General features: G+C 37.4%; 1 protein-coding gene across 1 annotated transcript; it reads right to left on the minus strand.

Annotated features, from left to right (window-relative positions):
* Positions 1 to 2,221: 2,221 nt before the first annotated feature.
* LOC129105632 (dual specificity calcium/calmodulin-dependent 3',5'-cyclic nucleotide phosphodiesterase 1B-like) lies at positions 2,222 to 19,452 on the minus strand. Its single transcript, XM_054616774.1, has 14 exons — positions 19,371 to 19,452; positions 17,178 to 17,291; positions 16,035 to 16,217; positions 15,506 to 15,572; positions 15,253 to 15,369; positions 14,722 to 14,862; positions 13,186 to 13,286; positions 10,930 to 11,055; positions 9,800 to 9,901; positions 9,465 to 9,585; positions 5,591 to 5,672; positions 5,241 to 5,358; positions 3,979 to 4,115; positions 2,222 to 3,520 (listed from the first exon to the last, which is right to left on the minus strand). The coding sequence occupies exons 1-14, from the start codon at positions 19,421 to 19,423 to the stop codon at positions 3,423 to 3,425; spliced, it is 1,560 nt and encodes a 519-aa protein (XP_054472749.1). The 5' UTR covers positions 19,424 to 19,452; the 3' UTR covers positions 2,222 to 3,422.
* Positions 19,453 to 19,584: the final 132 nt, after the last annotated feature.

Below are 19,584 nucleotides of genomic sequence, written 5' to 3' on the forward strand. Positions count from 1 at the left end.
AATAACTGGGACCGAAACCATCACTTTTAAATTCAAATCATTTTCATGAGTTTGATTCTAAATCTTAAATGAGTGAGTAGCACATCTGGGTTAATTGACAGTTTAAAGTAAAACTATATTATCGTTTGTTTGGACAGCTGGATTGGACAGCTACAAATTCATTCTTAAAGTACAACTCAAAATATTATGTTTTGTTGTTTGTTTGCTACAACATGAAGAGCTGAAACAATTAGTCATTAGTTGATTTACAGCAATTGTATGGGAAACTATTTAAATATTCCATAAATCGTTTTGATATTTTTTTCTTCAGAATAATTCCATAATTCTCTGGTTCCAGCATTGCCAGTTTGCGTATTTGCTGGTTTCCTTAGTAATCTACTATTATAAATTAAATATTTTGGGGTTTTGGACTCTTGGTTGGACAAAACATCTTTAACTCTGGGAATCTCTGAGGGACATTTTTACCTGTTTTCTGAAATCTTATAGACAAAGCGATTCATTCATTTATCTGGAAAATAATCAGCAGATTCTTGAAGGAAAAAATCGCTAGTTGTAGCCCTAACAACATTGCATATCTGCTCAGCAAATCACTTGTCTTGTGTTCAACTTTGAGAAATATAACAGAAACCAAAAGGGAGAACTTTTATTAATTTATTGCAATACTGCTCTGCTATTCGTTGATGTAGATTGGGGACCTGGTTTCCATACAGCCAACCAAATCGCTTAATTTTAAATATTTGCTTAAAGCAGTAACCTCATCATTAGAACCGCAAATTTTAAAGAACAACCCACATCAGCTTTCCTGCATAACTCATAAACGTGAACACACGTCTTGTCTTGTCTAGCTTGTTGGATGAGTGACCAAACAAACATTCAGAGGGGAAAATTGCTCCTCAAAGTCAGATTGCAGGCTTCACAGCTAATTAAACAGTACGTAAACTTTCCTGCAAATGTCCAGTTAGATGCTGATGTGGTGCTAACTCTTCCATACCACTGCTAATGACGAGCTGTCTGCTCATGACGTGGAGGATATATAAATTTGTTTACTTTGTCTCTCCAGAGGTCACCTGCTTTCCAGCAAAACAGACCCGCCCCCAACTACTGAGAGGAATATTTCTGATATTTATTTTCCTCTTAATAATAATAATAAAAAAACACATTTAAAATAAACCAAAAATGTTGATTACATAAAGGGATAACTAAAAGCGATTTCAGTTGGACTTCAAATAGGAAGTAATTACTGCTAATATCCCAATTAACAACAATGATATGTCTGGTTAAAGTAATACACTAATAACTAACATTTTCAAATTGCACCCTCATTTTTAACACTTGAATGCTTTTCTGGAAACTAAATGCTAGTCATTAAACACTTTCTTGCACGGCACTGAATGTACAGAGACTTTCTGTACTTTGCTTTAATTTGTAGAAGAACAAAGAGTTGAACATTTAAAATATCAAACACCGATTTTAATGGCCGGCATTCCCTTTTCATTTTAGTTTTTTATGAAACAAGGCCATCATAAAGCTGTCAACTCACTCTTAAATGTTATTTCATCTGTTATTTGTATAACTGAAGTGGCATTATTATGTAGATTATGTGACAATCCTTTCATGACACTCACATTAATACTTGACATGCCTGAAAGAAATAAAGCAGACTGAAACAGTAAACTAAAGCCACACAAGTATTGATAATAACATGACCACAATGAACAAGAAAGACAATGAAAACATTCCTGTGCAAGATTTTGTTTTCTTCTTCTGCAGTATATTTATGGACCATGTAATGTTTGTTCTGTTTTTGAATGGTAATAGTGTACTTTACATGGATTTAATCTGGGGATTTTTGTTTCAATTTTACTTGAATTGATTGATGATTACATCTGTAATCTAAATTTGTTTGATACAATAAATTGTTTAAATTGGTGATTGGCTGTTCTTTTGTACTTATCTGAGAATTTTGCATCCAATCAAGTTAAAAGTATGTTTGACAGAAAGACTCAGCATGCTGTCTGCTCAAAACAAAGTATTTAATGTCCAAAGCACGTAAACAAGAACCTACTTTACTTAATATAAACAGATATGTTGAGGAAAGTCTCCAAAAACTTCAAGTTTTACAGTAGACTTACAGTGTCTGACATCATGTGCATGTGTTTAATAGAGGTTGACTAGATCCTAAAAATAGCCACTCTGCAAATAAATAATTCAATGTACTCTGAGCCAGGAGCATTAAAACCCATATTTTTCATACACAAGACTGTTTGTTGGATTTTGAGTACATTGGTAATTTAAGCTACATGTAACATCTCTTCACACACTTACAAGTGCATGTGTGAGATTGATCACTTCTATTGTAATTTTCTTCTACAAAATCATGTTCATTTGGATATGCTGCAGGATTTCCTGAGAGTAGAAGACCAAAAGCTGCCATTGTTGCAGTGTACGTTATGCCTCTGTGGCGATGCTGCGTTTTCATTAGGAACCACCGTATGAGCACAAGCATGCGTGCTGGGTTGGACCATATTCAAGGCACAGAGGAGCCCGGATAACATGCACACACAGAGGGAAAGTGAATTTATTCTCTGCTTAGGATGATGCTCTTCTCTCCGCTATAACAAATAGTTGTTTAGAGCTATAGCAATGCTCTAAATTTCACATTTAGCACCTTTATTAGATCCAAACATGGTCACAATGTATGTGCTACAAAAAATCTCTTACAGTCAAACAATTTTTGTTTGAATTCTTGCAATTTGTTAAAAAAGAACAAACATATAAGAAAACATAGAGGATACCACGTGAGTGGTCCTTTTATCTCAAAATGTGCACTAGGTTTTGTGCAGAAAACAATCTACTTGTATCTTAGAGTCATGGGTTTGCTGAATAAGCCACTGAATCTATTTTAAATCATTTTACAGATGTGGAACTGAATAAAATGATAAGATTAGGGTCTTAGACCTTGCAGTTAAAGCAGTTAAAATGTTTTAATTAAAAAACAGTAAGCCACAATATCCTCCCATAAAAAGGCCATTTATTGTATTTAATGTTTTATACAATAAATGATTGGTGTACAGGTAAAACTATTAAAATTAAAATGTTCCTTACAAGTGTTTACGTGGCAAATTAAATTAATATCATGCACGATACATTATTACATGGCCAGCATGTACACTTTGCATTTAAATTATCAGAGTATACTACCCTTAAAATAAGACATGAGGACACTTCTGTGAATTTACTTCATCTTACCTTGGGAAGATGAAGTTAGGCTAAAAACCACCCTCCCTCATAACTCCCACAATCACACTATAAATAGGCATTGGGGTTTTGTTACAAACAGTGACTCAGCATTAACCTCAGTTGACCTTTGAAGATGTTCTATTTAAAAAAAAAAAAAAAGCTCATACTAAATGAAGTTCTGTCTACTGTTTTGAATCTGTAGTGGGGTCTTGCAGTGATTCTTCTGACAGCTCCTCTTGTCTGGATCTCTGCCCTTTTGTCACGCTGGGGTCTGAAAATCCTGAAGGATATAGAAGATTGGAAAAGCCATTGGAAAGTTCATTAGTAACGGGGAACAATGTCTGTATCTGTAATTCTCCGCATGAGATCACTGTGTGATGATAGCAGATATCAAATCAAATCAGGGAGACGAGTGGCTTTGTCTCTGCCAAATCAGTCACACATCTAGAACAAACGTATTTTATTCTGTTAGCAGATGTTGTCAAAATTTTCATAGGTGATTATTTTAGTTCAGAATTTTTGCAAAAGATGACAGCAGAGAAGTAAAACCATTTGTCAGGATTGTTATGTGGTAAGCCCTGCTTTAAATTAGATAGAATTGAGACTATCAATACAATACTAAGATAAGGATATGAATAGAATCAAGATATGTTGTTTATTTCTTCAGTATTTCACTTTAACATAGATTATTTTTAGGTAAAATTGCAATCCTTTATGATAACGAGGTTTAAAACATACCATTGGAGCCACTTTCCTTCCATTTGAGCTTGTTGTCTTCAGTGTGTCGTGTCCAAGTGGAGCGGAAGCTCACCAGCTCTGCTGTGATATGAGCGAGACTCCACTGCAGACCTCTGGAGCTCTCCTTCCACAGATTACTGTTGAGAAATAAAAGTGCTCTCATAGATTCTGCAATTTTTGTCTTCAAGTTGTACCCTTATTCATCTTTCTTTCTTTCATGTTTACAAGATTGTGATTTTCTTTATTTAAAGGTATTGTGCGTAGCATTCATGGGGATCTATTGATAGAAATGGAATATCTTTCATTAATTGAAAATAATTGTTGTATTACTGTTACCTTAGAATGAGCCATTCACATCTACATCGTTTCCGTTTCTACAGTAGCCCATAACGGTCAAAGCGAACACATAGGGCCATTCGGATTTTCTCATCTGCCTCCATAGTTGGTTAGAATCTGCAACCTCACCGCAAGATGCTGCCAAATCCTACACACTAGACCTTTAAAGATCTAAATGCCTCTTAAAGGAAGATTTGGACATTTTGGGAAATAACGCTTTTTGCTTTCTTGCTGAGAGTTTGATATGAAGATTGATATATATAACTAACCCAGCTTCATCGGATGGACGGTATTATAGAACACGCTTACCAGGAAGTTATTGTACATTGCAGAGAAATACTGTATCATAACTGCCTGTTAAACCACAACTTATTGTTCTTGATCTTTAGAGGGGCCGGCTAGGTAGACAGATTTCTTAAAAACTTTTTTTTTTCACCATGACGTCATCCATGGAGTATGTGGACAGATTTTCTAAAACCTCGAGTTCAACATTTAAGCTGCCGCCATCTTTGTTTTTGCTGTTTTCCATCCTGTTTTTTTTTATACCAGAAGGTACATGAGATGGTGAAGCTAAGCACAAACCACGCTGAACAAGTGTTTTTACGTGACCAAAAATGTTACAATTTACTGAAACCGTTGAACTTCTAAGACGAAAACATTGACAACACCCAGACCGGACAATGGCTTGGTAGCGACCTGTCAATCACAAGGTAGCCGCGCCCTCAAGCCTACCCTTCTTTATCATCTATTTTACTCTAAATGGGACCATACTTTACTAAATGAACATCCTGCTGCATTGAAGACTTGAAACTAGCAATTGAGACAACTCATGTTTACAATGTTTACTGAGGTAATAAATCATGTGAGAAGTTATATGTGAGAGTACAACATTTTCAACAAGGGTACAAGCCTTCTTAGTGTGGTACCTGTGCCTGTTGCAGGGGTCTGGTGGACCTGGGTTCTCCTCCACCAAAGGAATAACAATCTTTTCAGCCATGTCCGTCAGCAGGGAGAATGTAGGATACACAATGAAGTCTATGAAACCTGTAAAAGAAAAATGTTGCATTATTAACAAGTGAAAATAAAGATAAATCCGGTGTTTTAAAATATGATTGTTTTTTTAAAGAAATCCAAATGTAAGTCAGTGATGGAATTAATAAGGTGTAATATGACATATGTTTCACTGCAGTTTCATGACTATACCAAACATGATAACTAAATCTGAATATCAGTGAGAGGAGGACTGAGTGAGAAAGAAACGTTTTGTGAGACTTACCGATCTGAGACTCGGCTACCAGGGTGCTTTTTCGATCACACAGAGGAGAGAAGGGAAGGCCGAGCTCTGCCTCTCTATCACCCTCACAAAGATAGAAAGAGAGCGAAAAAATATCTCAAACAACATCCCACACATCACCTGAAAATAACTTTTTAAAGGTTATTTTTACAGCAACTCTCACCACCACCAAGACTTTTAGAAAGAAAATCAAGCTTTTATTTTTTTTTAAGTAAAGCAACAAACATTAACAAGCTTTTTCAGAGAGAGGTTTCTCACATCTTACTTTTCAAACCGAGTAGGGGTGACCAACACCTACTCTTTTCTATTTTTTGCAGTCAGGTCTAGGCCGTGAAAATAGAGGCGAGGATGACAACACATAGAAATGTATTGCTGTATAAGTAACAACCTGACAATACCAGCCAATGCTCTGATTTCCATCTGACATTTGTGTGAAGATATTGGCTTTTTAAGTATGATTGTGCGAAAACCTGATTGACAGTTTTCTTCACTGCCTGAAGAGTGGGGTTTTGTCATTAAGCAGGTCTGTAACTTGCCACAGAAGTGCAGGTTAACATCTATTTACAGAAATGTGTAGGCAGCACAGTGATCCCAGGAATTGCCAGGAATTTACGTGGAATTTTGGTTTCTGGCAGCTTTACAACCCCGAGATGCTTCGCAGGAGACCCCACCAGCCCCTGATCACAAGAAGCTTTCACATGTAAATGAAAATAGTGTGAGTTTAGAAATGCAAATCAGGATAGTAGAGGGTTTTGAGTCAAGAAGTGACATCTTTTTCTAAAAAGTAACATATACATTTAAGATACATTTCTGGTATTATAGTGGGTATAATAAGGGAAATCATTGTTTCTAGCCTGCCCTATCTGATACATTTTCCTATTCTAATGCTTGTATTAATTTTATGTTTCTCAGTTTATTCTTGTCATGTTTTAATTTATTTATATTATTTATTTCCTTTATTTTCAAATTATGTCCTTTCTCTTTTTAATTTACTTATTTTTGATACTGTTCAAATCTCAAAGTAAAAGTTAATGAGTTTATCATCTTTTTATATCTGTAAATGCAGATGGATATACCTTTATAAATGGAAATTAGCATTGACACGATACTGAATGCATAATCTTCTTTAGCTCACCGAAATTAATATTTGATTTCACTTATGTGAGTAAGTATGTCGAATTACCTTTTAGGCCACTAGAAATGACCAAACTAAAGATACACAAAACAGAACAATTTATTTCCACATTTTTTAAATACTATACAGCTAAAAAAAGCTACGTCAGTCACATACGTCATCGCGTTAGGGGGCTCGTCCAATCACATGCTAGGTCAGGGTCACACGGGCCAATTTACACTGCAGCTTGGTGGAGTTGGAGAAGATTAAGAGAAAAAGACGGGCGCACAATAGCGGAATTGCGGTAAGAGCATATCATTATTATTAAGAGTAGGCATATATTAACAACGCTAACTGCACAGCTAAAGTAACTAGCATAGCAGAACATTACACGTTTTGATCGTCTGTTTGCTATTTTATGTGTAAAGTTTATGACCTTAGCTCATACGTTTAGTTTGATTAAAAAAAATATTTGAAGAATTATATTGTGCTATTTCTCACATACTTCTTTGTGCCAATCATTTTTTGTGTATAATTTGTATAATAAAAGGATATCTTTTGAAACCATTTTAATTTTAATAGTATCATCCATAACAAAACAACATCTAACAAAATTACAATTGCTGTATTCCCAGTCAGAGCCAAACAGTGTGGTTTTATTTGTAAGGAAAGGCCATACGTATTTGATGCCTTTTTATCTTGATCATATTTTGTGTTGTCTTCATTATTATTATTATTTATGACTTAATACATTTTCACTGTTAAGTTAAACGTGACGCACCAGGGAACAAACAAACCATGTCGGCATGGCATACTCGACATGGGAAAGGAATCTATGGCCTAGTTTTAGTGCGGTTTCAGCATAGACACGCTCATTTTGGTAGAAACAGGATATGAGACAGTTCGCAAGAACTGAGGCAGCAGCCATGAAAACCTCAGACCAGTGTGGACATACATGCAGTGCATGGAGCAGTACTGATTGTGTTTACAGCTGCTGGAAGCAAGGCAGGTTGCACTAGCAGCAGATGACAGGGGTTTCAGGAGGGGAATCATTATTCATGTCTTGCTGGACCGTGCAGCCTCCTTCCTTTAGCAGCCATGAGCTCACCGACCTGCATGCTACACTCTGCTACACTCTGATGCCTCAGGTCTTGCTGTAGGCTAACTGTTGTTCCAGACAGTGACTAGACATGTAAAAGTTGTTATTCTCATGCAGTTGTGTTTAGGCATTTGCTATTTATTCTTTATCAATAATGTTTTTACCTTTAATTGACATGTTCCTCTCAAATGTTTTCTTTCCCCAATACATTTATATTCATGTCATTCATCAGGCTATAGTGTAGCCCATAGGATAACATTAAGATGAATAAATAAGACAGATAACGTGAATATATACTTTTCGGTAAGTGCAGTATTTTTGACATAGGCTTACAAATTTTACACATGACTTAAAATAATGATGATGATGATTAACATTAGCTTGTATTATAATGGCCCAGGAGGTTTGTGAGTTTTGAAAGGTATCACCATTGCAACAACATCAAATAGTTTGGTACATCCTGTATCTAGCGCATTCGATTCTCAGAGGATTTTTTTCCAGACTTACATCTGGCATCAAATCTGAGCTTGCCAGGTCTAATTAGGCTTCAAGCACACAAACTGCATGTTCAATAAACCTTTCAAAGAGTCTTTCCTCTCTGACTATCTCTGCGTCATACCTGTGCTATTCATGTCGTTTTCTTTAGCTCTGACTAATCGATTCTTTGAAGGTTTCACAATCTCCTCTTCAGACTCCTATTAGCCATTTACAAAACTGAAGAGCTGTTTTTTAGGGGTCCAACCTTTTGACTTATCAATCATGCCAAGATAAGAACAGATCAGACCCTTCAGATAATTATAGATGTATAGTAGGACATAAAAGACCAGAGAAGAAATGATCTGAGCATATGTGAAGTGAATGTTAAATGCTTCAGTGAAACTGTTACACATAAGATCTGACATCCACAGTGAAAGTCAGTACTAACCAAAAACACTGAGACAAAAGCAACACAATAACTCAAAAGCCTTTCTTGTAAGAATGACTATGCTTCTTCTGCTTTGCAGCATTCTGACTTGTTTTCTGTGGTGTTTGGCTTTATAACAATAATCTAGTGCTGGAAAAATACAATAACTCAAGTACTGTATACAAGAACAATTTTTAGGTACTTATAATTTCTAATTTACTTGTAATTGTAACTTTGTACTTTTCATTTCACGACATTTATCTAGGAGTTATAGTAACTTTTCAAATTAAGATTGAACATACAAAACATATGCTCAGTTTATAGAATATGATTCATTGTCACGGATTAAACTACCAAAAGTATATGATGTAGTGAAGATTTGTATCCAACTTGACCAACACCAACATAAAAGTACAGCTGACCTGTAAATACATAAATTCTAATGACCCTAATAATAAAACAGTACACACCGACTGTAGCCACTCTGCATTGCTAGAACTTTAAGGTTTGATATTTGAAGTACATTTTGTTGTTAATACTTTTCTACTTTCACTCTGAATTTAGGACTTCTACTTGTAATGGAGTATTTTTAAACTGCGTTATGCTACTTTTACTGAAGTAAATTATCACTTAAAACCTGAGTCAACTGTGTCAAAGTGTGATAACACTAACATAATGACATAGGAGAAGGAGAGAAAGAGTCACATTGTCAGTTCTGGTTTCTAATTAGAGTTCCTACCTGCCGGAAAAACTCCTCCATCAGGGCTGTGGTCCAGCGGGAGTGCAGTGCCCAGGGCTTGGATGGATGGCTTATGTCAGCCGTGTGGAGCAACAGAGACAGTGCCTTTGGCTTGTCAATCCTGTTGAAAAAGCATGATGCACTTCTTGTTTTTTGCTGTTCTGTTATGCATCTTAAACGCATCTGAGAAAAGCAGACTTGACAGTAGCCGGTTTGACACTAATTTGCCTGTCTGCCTCTTTTTTTGTCAGGAATCATCTGAATAGACGTTTATTTCATGACCTCTTGATTTGTGCACCACAGTGTGAACAAACAGCACAGTCCATTAGTGTTACCGTTCTTGTTGTTGTAGACAGGATTTGATCCCTTTGACTTGTAGTAAGTGGGAGGACATGTCTGTGGACAGCACCATCTCTATAACAAGTGATCGCAGCTCCCTGTAAACAAAAACACACAAAAGACGCAGAGTTTACTAGTTGACCTTGCACTATGAGAAGTAACTGCACAAAATAAAAACAGCAGACTCAATGGCGTAAGCTTTTCAGATTTCCTGATGGGTTTTTTGTTTCCATGGTAACACTGACTGCTAGAAAAGCCCACTACAGTATGCTGCTGGTGTTTATCTCTGGTGATAACTGCAGAGAGCTTCCATGAATAAAACAGTCACATACTGTATGTGTGATATTTAAAGTGTCCTCCATGACTGTAAACCTCCATGACTGTACAGTTTATAACAGTTTGAATATTATCTCCTCACAAATTATGTTTCAGTGCAGAAATTGATTATTTACACATGTTGAGAGAAAGTGAACTGATGCCAATATCCATCAAACATAGTTTACGTTTTTCACTTTTAATTGTTAATGTACATAACATCACATTGCTAAGGCGAATTATGAAATACGATGATTTTAGCTCACTGACGACGTCTCTGCTTGATAGTTACTGCAGTCAGAGGAAGTACTCAGTGACTCAATCACTATTCTCTTGCTGTTTAGTGGATGAGTCACCAAACAGAAATAGTAACGTGATCTTTTATTTATAACTGAAGGAGAAATTGTATCTCAAGAGGTCAGAGGTCAGGGTCAGCTAGAGGAGCGGCCTTGTAGCTGGTAAGGACTAAAAGTCTGATTTAAGGCCAATTCATGCTGGACAGATATATGCCCTCCTGGAGTCCCCTTTTTCCTCTTTCTGGCAAAATCCCCTTCCACACAGCCTGAGACACCATGTGGGGACAGAGTTGTTCTGCAGGTGAAATTTTAATGAAATGTCCCCTTTAACTATTCAATGTTTACTTTTCCGTAATTAGGGCGTTTAGATCTCCTAAAAGAAGCATTGTAGCTGCTCAAATTCTTTAAGAGCTCTTTTCTGCCAAGTCTGGGGAACTATTTTCCATAAATGGTCAATCCCTCAACCTAAGTTTCTCTAACTGAAACAACGATAACAAAAAACATAGTCGTCTTACATCCATTCCTCTCTCGTCAAATTAGTGAAGATGTTCATTTGGTCGTCCTGCAGCAGGCGAAACGCTGCACTCAGGTGATGGCTTTCCTGAACCGACCGATCATTGTAGATCAACGCAAACTCTGACCTGGCAGACAGACAGTGAAGGAGCAAGAGAGGAGGAGATCAGCACAGAGAAGAGAAAGGGAGTTTACAGAGTGTGAATATGCATTGAAGTGTAGTTGTATCATTCTGTTGTGGTGAAGCAAGAAGGAGGTGAGAATGAGTTAAAAAGAGAGTCTTCAGGGAGTCATTTAAGCACAATCACTGTAATGATTCATTTGAAGTGCAGAAGAGAGAGTAGGATGTGATAAAACTGGCACCATGCGGGTATTAATGACTCAGTATAGTAAGCTCATTAACTCCTTTCTCAATCAGGCTTCCTGTGTCCACTCATTTGCATAATGTACATTATTAGACGGTTAACAAAGGAAATTTTGAAAAGATTTCCAATTAACGATTATTTTGTTCAGCCAAACATAAAATATAACACTTGTGAAAATGTTTTTCGAAGAAAACATTCAGCTTTGTGCTAAAGTGGTCTCCTGAGGGCTGTTAAAAGTTTAGTTTTATTCTTCACAGAGAGAGAAGCCAGTCAGCGTGAATTTTAATAATCATTTTTATAATTATAACATGTCACGGTCAAAAGAAAACTCTCAAGTAACACTTTATTGTACTGCTCCATAATTTCCGAATACATTTAATCTCCCAGGAAGATAAAGTGTCCTGGTAAAAACTATGTCATTTGGCTGCAATTCTACTGGAAATTGAAAGGTTTTCTCCTTTCCCCTGAGGGAGGCGACTTTGTGAACAAGATTGAACAAATTGAACCATAAGGTCTAAATTGAGGAATTAATTAACTTCTACTATTTTTTATAGGACAAGTATGTATATTTATATATTCGGTGGCAGTATGGCATGGCTAGATGTACGCCCAGAACCTGTCCTTTACTGTGAGAGACAGCTGATAGCTAAACATCTACAGTACACTTCCACCGCCTCCTCTTACTCAGAAGAACATTAACACATTAGTTGTTGCAACCTTTAAGCAATTAAAAGCTTTTCTTTAAACTCAAAATCTCGTCTTTACTTTAGTTTATAAGAAATCATACATTTTGAGACTTATTTTCTTCAAAAAGTCAAACCAAAATAAATATATATTTGTTATTAATTTGTAACTAAAATTAAACTTTTTGTTTCTTTTTTTGAGTATGTGCATGCTTGCCTCCAGACACATTTTAAAGGTCAGCTGAGCTGCTGGGCACTGAATGAAAGATTAATACTAGCAATTAGATGTAAATAATAAGTTGTACCAATATACCAATTGGACACTGTCCTTTATCGTGTAATCACAACCAAATGAAATGGTCATTTTGAGGAGCGTTCAACTGAATTCACATATTAGTTCCTTGTTAGGAAAATATGGGAAACTATTATACCCATTAAATAAAGAGTTAACAAACATACATAGAAAACCCTGTAATACAAGCTTTGAACCATGACTCTTTTGGGAATCAATTCCTTTTTTTGTCAGATATACAGAGACTTCAAAAGCCATCTAGTCTAGTCCTGCAGGTTCAATAAGAGCTTCAAAGCTTCAAGGAGCCTCATGATGCACACCATGATGCCATTTATCTACTTATACTTTTGTGAAATGTTCAGCGTTTGGAGCATATGGACAGTGGAGAAGTGTATTCTGCTGCAGGGGTGGTTTAAAAGGTTTCTATCGATTTTATTTTATACGTGATAACTTTTATGGAATCAATTGTTACCAACAGTAAGTAAGAAACAACAGTCAGTATTTCCAGCCAACAGGACACTGACAAGGTATATTTTGGGTGAACTCGACTTTAAGATAGATACTGTTTGGTTTTAGATTCTGTAACTAAGACGCGTTCTTATTGTGGACGATTATTTTTTCCAAAATAAAGCATGATGATGATGATGGGTGCCATGAGACTGCGTTCTTCAGCCCTCCTATGTGGAAAAATCGACATCTAAAAATACTGCGTTCCCTCCATGAAGATGTGTTTGCTTTAGTGCCCTCTCTCTTTCCCTCTTTCTAAAATTGTCTAAGAAACACTACCTTACTAGTCCTACATTCCCTGACATCTCTTACTATTTCACAACTGTCAAAACAGGATGCTGCCTGAAAATATATATAGCCAGTGCTTTATAAGACAGGGTTAGTAAAACATGTTTCAGAATAGGAGCTTACTTTGTGTGGATGTGAAAGTTGTTTGTGGTCCCTGTGTGTTCGTAGTCATGGATGGCCGCGGCAAACAGTGACGCCATCACCTCAAGCTCTGTCAGCCAGTGCTTGATAGACACAAGGGACAAATCAGATAGATATAAAAAACAAACTGTATGTGTAGCAGGGAGCACACACTGTACTGTGAGAGGAACAGTTATTATGTCCTTGAATCACTTGGATTTAAAAGATGAGGCTTCTTTTTCTCACCGTCAATGAATCTTATGAAAAGACCAAAACCAACAAAGAATCGATCCTTCTAACAAGTATTACCTGTGTGTAGCCTAATAGAGCTTATACATATCATTATTGTCCCAAAACTAGAATAACAGTCAGGCTAGATGTAATATCATATTTTAACATGCTTAAAATGAAAATACTAAAATACAGATATTAAGCCTGCAGGTAAAATCTTTATCATGGTCCCATCTTAGTTTAGTGTGTTAGCATGCTTAGATGTGATTCCTTATAGACTATTATTGTATAAGTAATGGACATATTAACATTTTGACTTGATGATAGGGCTAGATTAAAAGTTAAGAGTTTATTTATCCTGAGGGGAAACATGAATATTTCTACCACATTTCATGTCAATCCATCTAATACCTGTTGAGACATTTCACTCAAAACCATAAATGTCAGCTTAATGTTGGCGCTAGAACAAACATCACAGGATCACCAAACTCATTAGAATTCATCCTTTGGGGATTATGTATGTCCAAGATTTTTTGGCGATCCAGCCACATGGCATGTTTTTTTTATTATATGTAATGCTGTAGTTTAGTGCACCAAATGTGTTTCAATGTGCAGCTGAAAATAGTCACCAAAAAAGTGATGTTAAGTAAAGTTTGCTTAAAAAAAAAAAAAAGACTATTCATTTGTTCCTTTTTTAAAGATTTAAATCTTCAGAAGGAACAAATGGGCAGACAGCTGAGAGCCATCGACAGGATAGGGAAGTCTGACACAGACTAAAACATTGTTGGTTTGGGTCTTTTCATGAGATTGCTTGACAAAAAAGAAATGCAAAACAGTCTGAAAGTGATATAAGACCAACTCAAGGTCGGGTTATGCTCAAATTCAAAACTAGCTCTCTCCACCTGTTATCTGCTCATGTAAATAACTAAAAGTGTATAGTTGTTCCCGAGGGCCACAATTGAGTGATACTTGGATCATTACAGAGAGAGGTCGTGATATTGTTTGAATATAAAATAATAGAGAACATTTTCAGACAGTGTCTTCTGGAAGACATTCTCACATGAATAGTGACAGAAAGAATGAAATGATTGGACACAGCACTTCCCGATCTGACAGTGGAAAGATGGGGGGAGGAAAGCTATCTGCTGTCCGACAAGCTGTCCTGAAGAAGCATACTGGCAGCTTAACACATTTTTTGTATTGGTCTTTTCATGGATATGTACACAATTAGGACACTATACAAAAACACCAGCCTCATCCTTTTAAAATGTGACCATGATAAATAGTATTTAAGTGAGCCAGGTGTACCACGAGTCCAGAGCGCAGCAGCAGGCAGTGCAGCGTCTGGGTCACATCAGCAGCATGAACGTGGCTGTGGTAGGGGTTGTTGTGTTTGCAGTATCCTCTCTCCAACGCAGACAGGAACTCTGTCAGGCACGAGATGGGGATCTGCAAAGTTCATAACATAATCATTAAAGTCAAAGCCACATTTTCAAATCCAATGTTCACAAAGTTTGTGTGAGGAATAAAAGCTAAAACAGACTGAATGTTGTAATAAAGTCGTGGTTAGGATTGACAGAGTTTACAGTATGATGCATGTTATTTGCACACATAATCTGGCAAGCCTTTGTTCCAAATTGATAATAAAACCCATATGCCTGATTAAATTTGGAGTTACGACACACATTTCCAACAAAAGCTGAGGATACAAGAGAAAGACTGATCATATTACTGCAAATTTTGTCTTCCAAAGCACTGACGTTCTTGCATTTCTTTCACAACATATTAAATCGTACGTGCGATTTCTAAACTGTGCAATGAAATCCAAAGTTAAAAGACCTTAAAACGGCTGTTGAGGCCATATCTGGTGATCAGCTCAAAGAACAGAGTTCGTAGGCCATGGTCAGAGCTGGCAGAGTTCAGAGCAAACACGTCAAAGTTCCAGCGGTCAACATCCTGATAAGAAGGAGGGGAAAGTGACTGTGTTATTAATGCATACTTGTCATGTTTATACGATACACTCTTTTGTAATGTCCGATTTATCGCACAAACACATGACGCATGGGGAGATTTACGATTAGTGGAGGCTTACCCTCAGGCAGTTTACGACCACTGCAGGTTGGTCTGGCATGGCGGCTGTGTAGGCCCTCTTGAACATCCTGAAATAATGCAGTGTTTATGTTGAGTTCAGTTAAAGTTCAGATGTTGACACTGTGCAGCGAACTCGTCTCAGGAGCTGTTTATATAAATCCTCCAAAGTCCCTGTCCCCTTTGGAAGGATGTTTTAAAGAGAAAAGGAGACTAATGTTTCACAGCCCAGTGCAGCTGTCTGTGTTTTCTGTGGCTGTGATAGTAACAACACTGTATGAGCTTATATTAGAGTTATAGGACAGATGTGGAAATCAGTCATTTACAATGTGAGTTTTATAGTATGAGATTAAAGTTTCCTTACTTTATTGTATTTAAGTCTCATAAATAAAACATATAGCTGTATGACTAGCTCTGTTTGCAGCTGCATTATTACAGACAAGTATCAAACATCCTGACTGATCATACAGGCCTTCTTTAAAAAAGCATGACCTTATAAAATAGAAGATAAAATAATAATTGTGTTATTTTACCTCTCCACAAATATCCCAGCCTGCACTGCATGCACAATGCTGCGGAACTTGGGCTTCTCATCTGAGCGTCGTACAGGCCGCCGAACCCTCTGGGTGAAGGTGGAAGCCAGCCAATCGGTGACCTCTGAAGGCACGCCGTCTGACTGCAGCTGCTGAAGGTCGTCCTCAGACTCCAGACACTGCCTTAGAGAGACAACACACAATGGTGTGAAAACATAGTCACAGACAGCAGATACTGGATCAAAGCTCTATAGGTAAATCAGTCATTGTGTCCAAAATGACTCCCTATTTATAATGCACAATATTACATTGAATGTTTCTTAAATAGGGAGTAGTGAAGAAGAGAGCAAGGAAGTGATGTAGTGTGTTAGACCCACAGATATGTATAAATTAAGGACATAGTTTCTGCGACGTCAACTGTATTTTTCTGAAGAGCCGTTGTGAAGCTCAAAGTTGGTGAATCCAGCCATCGCCATCTTGGCCGGGACTACACAGCCTAACTCTAAAATTGGACGGAGAGGTGGATCGGTGGTGGAGCTGAGGCGGACCAGGGGCGACAGCACCAGACGCACCCACCTGTCACTCAAAACTTTAATTCTTGATATAATTTAAACGGGTGAGTTATATAAGAATTCATCCAGTACAGTGTCATATACAATTATATTAGATAACCTTTTTTGTTCCAGGCTGTAAACATGTTTACTTCTGCTGTTAACATGGCAGTCTATGGAGATTGACTCCTGTTTGGAGCCAGCTCAGGTGGAAATTTGAGGAACTGCAGATTTTGGCATTACTGTGTTGGCCTCATTTCTCAGCGATGTTACTGCTTCGTTAGACCTTTTCAGTGGAAACATGCCTCTGATCATCTAATCATGATGGTTGTCTTAATGTGTTATCCCTGTAACCAGCAATATTTCTGGGGTGAACCCCACTTTGGGCTTCAGGCTTCTGCGACCGTGCTAAAGATAAGTGTCTACAGATGTGGTAACAGTTTGATATAGTTATAGTCCTTTATGCCCTTTCAGGCTATCTATGGGGCCTTTATTGTCACTTTACTATACAAGTTCAAAGTTATAAACTGTTTACTGAAAGAGCTAAAAGAGAGCAGAAAGAGTCACGTCATATTATTCTACTATATTCTACCTTGTTCCATCGAGGTAAACTGCCTCCAGTAACGACGCTGTGAAATCCAGATTCTTTTTGATTTCTTCAAAGTCAACATCTTTCTCCTCCAGCTGCTTCATCATACTCCTCAGCCTGGAAGGAAAAACAGTCATTTATTTGGATGTGAACACAGCAAAATAAAATGGCAGATGCCCTTTTTTGAAGTGCTGTAACTACTGTTTTCACCTCTCAAAACAGCAATTGCGGAGAGGTAATAGTTATGTAAAAATGGTTGGAGGTTACAGCAGTTTGGCATCAAAGTCTTAAATCACACCGGGTACAGCAATAAAAGTTACAACTCCAAATGAAAGGTAATTTTGTACAAAATGGGCACTTTGTCTGAAACAGGCTTTCTAAACACAGCTCTGTAAATTGACAGCACTTGTCATTGTCTTGAGTGTGTGAAACGAGGTACCGGGAGTGCTTTAACAGGTTGAGAAATCTTCCCGAAAGGAAAGAGTTCATTTGGAAGTTAAATGCCAAGCTGTCCAAAGAAAGCCAGTGGCAAAAGGGCATCATTAGTGCCAAATTTTCCATGAGAGGAAAACTTCCCATGGTTGAGGTCTTATGTAACCCACATTTTGTCGAATGGACTCCATGACAAATTATGTTTTTGAGTTTTTAAGTCTTGACCACATTCTGATCTTGTCTGAGAACAAGTTGCTCAATTTGAAGCTTTAAATCAAATTACCATAGAGAACTGTTGGAACAGAATGATTCTCCTGCAGCATGATAAAAAGCAAATGCTGGAGCACATTTTACCTGCAGAGTTGCCCACCTACAGCATGTTAATGTAATCTCATCACGGTAATAAATCTAAAAGCTTTCACAGCAGTTAGTAGAAGCTGAATCTTTCTACTTTGATTGGATTTTTACTTTCTCTGCAGCCATTTGAAATATCTGATAAAACATCTGTGCCACAGAGGATTTCTCTTCAACATGTTGGGTGTGCTGCGCGTACGCTAACGTGACCATAAGGATTGTGTTCAAACTGGTCGGGACCCGACATGGAGCCAACTCCTGGGGATGAGACGCTCACAGCTTTTCAAGTGTTTATCACGCTGGCAGGGGCTTTCAAAAGCTGTTGAGTCATAAAAATAGCATGCATCTGAATGCCACCGCTCACTTTCAATCTCAAGTAATCTTTCATGATAACACAGCCTTTTTTGTTTCAACTGTTGGACAGTGGAAGGGCCTCTGGACAGGACGTTTACAGGAAATTACTCGTCAAGTGCACTTGTGAAACTATGTTTATAAAGAGAAATGACAAATCCTCCTTTGGCCCAGGCTTTGTTGAATCTACACATAGGGTCATTTTTACTAGGTGCACAGCAATGTAGAAGAATTTGAATGGGATCAGCTTTGTCAGCACAAAGCAAAATAGAAATAGATTTATGTGTTTGCGGAAATTTTTATTGCAAAATGAAAAAGCTAACTTGAACCCATATCAGATAATATTTCGGACCACCATAAAATTGCTATGAATTGAATGAAAAACTGACTATCATGACATGGGAAATGTGTGAATTTATGGCAAGAAACACCCCAAAGCACCCAACAAGACTAGCAACAAGAAGAGCTCTGAACTCTGCAGACACTAAAAGATTATCGTGTTAACCAAAACAAAACCACATGACCCATCATCTCTGCAGCACATTTTCTTCACACAGAAAAAAAGGAAGATGAGTGTTCACACAGCCACTTAGAGTGACAAGTGTTTGCTCTCATGCTGCTAAGTGTAGTCAGAGACAATCTTGATGAATGCATGACATTTGTCAAATATATTGCAAATCTAAAATAACAGGGAAACTATAATCGTTGTAGGAGGCTTTTCAAGGTAAAGATTAATTTATAGTTCATGGCCTTGAGGTGATCTGCAGATATGCAATTAGTCAAGCAATCCACAGATTGCTGCTGTATTATCACTCATCACTGTGCTGTACAGGATGCATTTTTGACTCACATATTTCCATTGCTGCAAAACAAGTAAACTCCTACATCACAATGTGATCCAAACAGCCTTACTGCACCCAACAGTGATCAATCATCTTAAAATTAAAGATGTAGCATGTTTGGTAAAGTCCTCCAGCTTTATCTAAGCAGTCACAGAAAGGATGGACATGTAGGTATCTAACTATTATATCATCTGTGCTAATCTTTACCCTGTCTTACCTAGAGATGGGGATCTGCAGCCGTTTCTTACGGATTCGCACCAGTTCAGCCATTCCACAATCAAACTGTGCCCTAATGGACCCCAGAGTTCAATGAAAAAAACAATTACAGGACAAAAAAAAAAAGGAAAATTATTGCCGAGAGGTTCTAAACAGAAAAGTTCTCCAAACCACCAATGCAAACTTTGTGCGTCCTGAGACAGACTTCTGTTTCA

The sequence above is a fragment of the Anoplopoma fimbria genome, chromosome 17, assembly GCF_027596085.1.
Source record: "Anoplopoma fimbria isolate UVic2021 breed Golden Eagle Sablefish chromosome 17, Afim_UVic_2022, whole genome shotgun sequence".
Lineage (NCBI taxonomy): Eukaryota > Metazoa > Chordata > Actinopteri > Perciformes > Anoplopomatidae > Anoplopoma > Anoplopoma fimbria.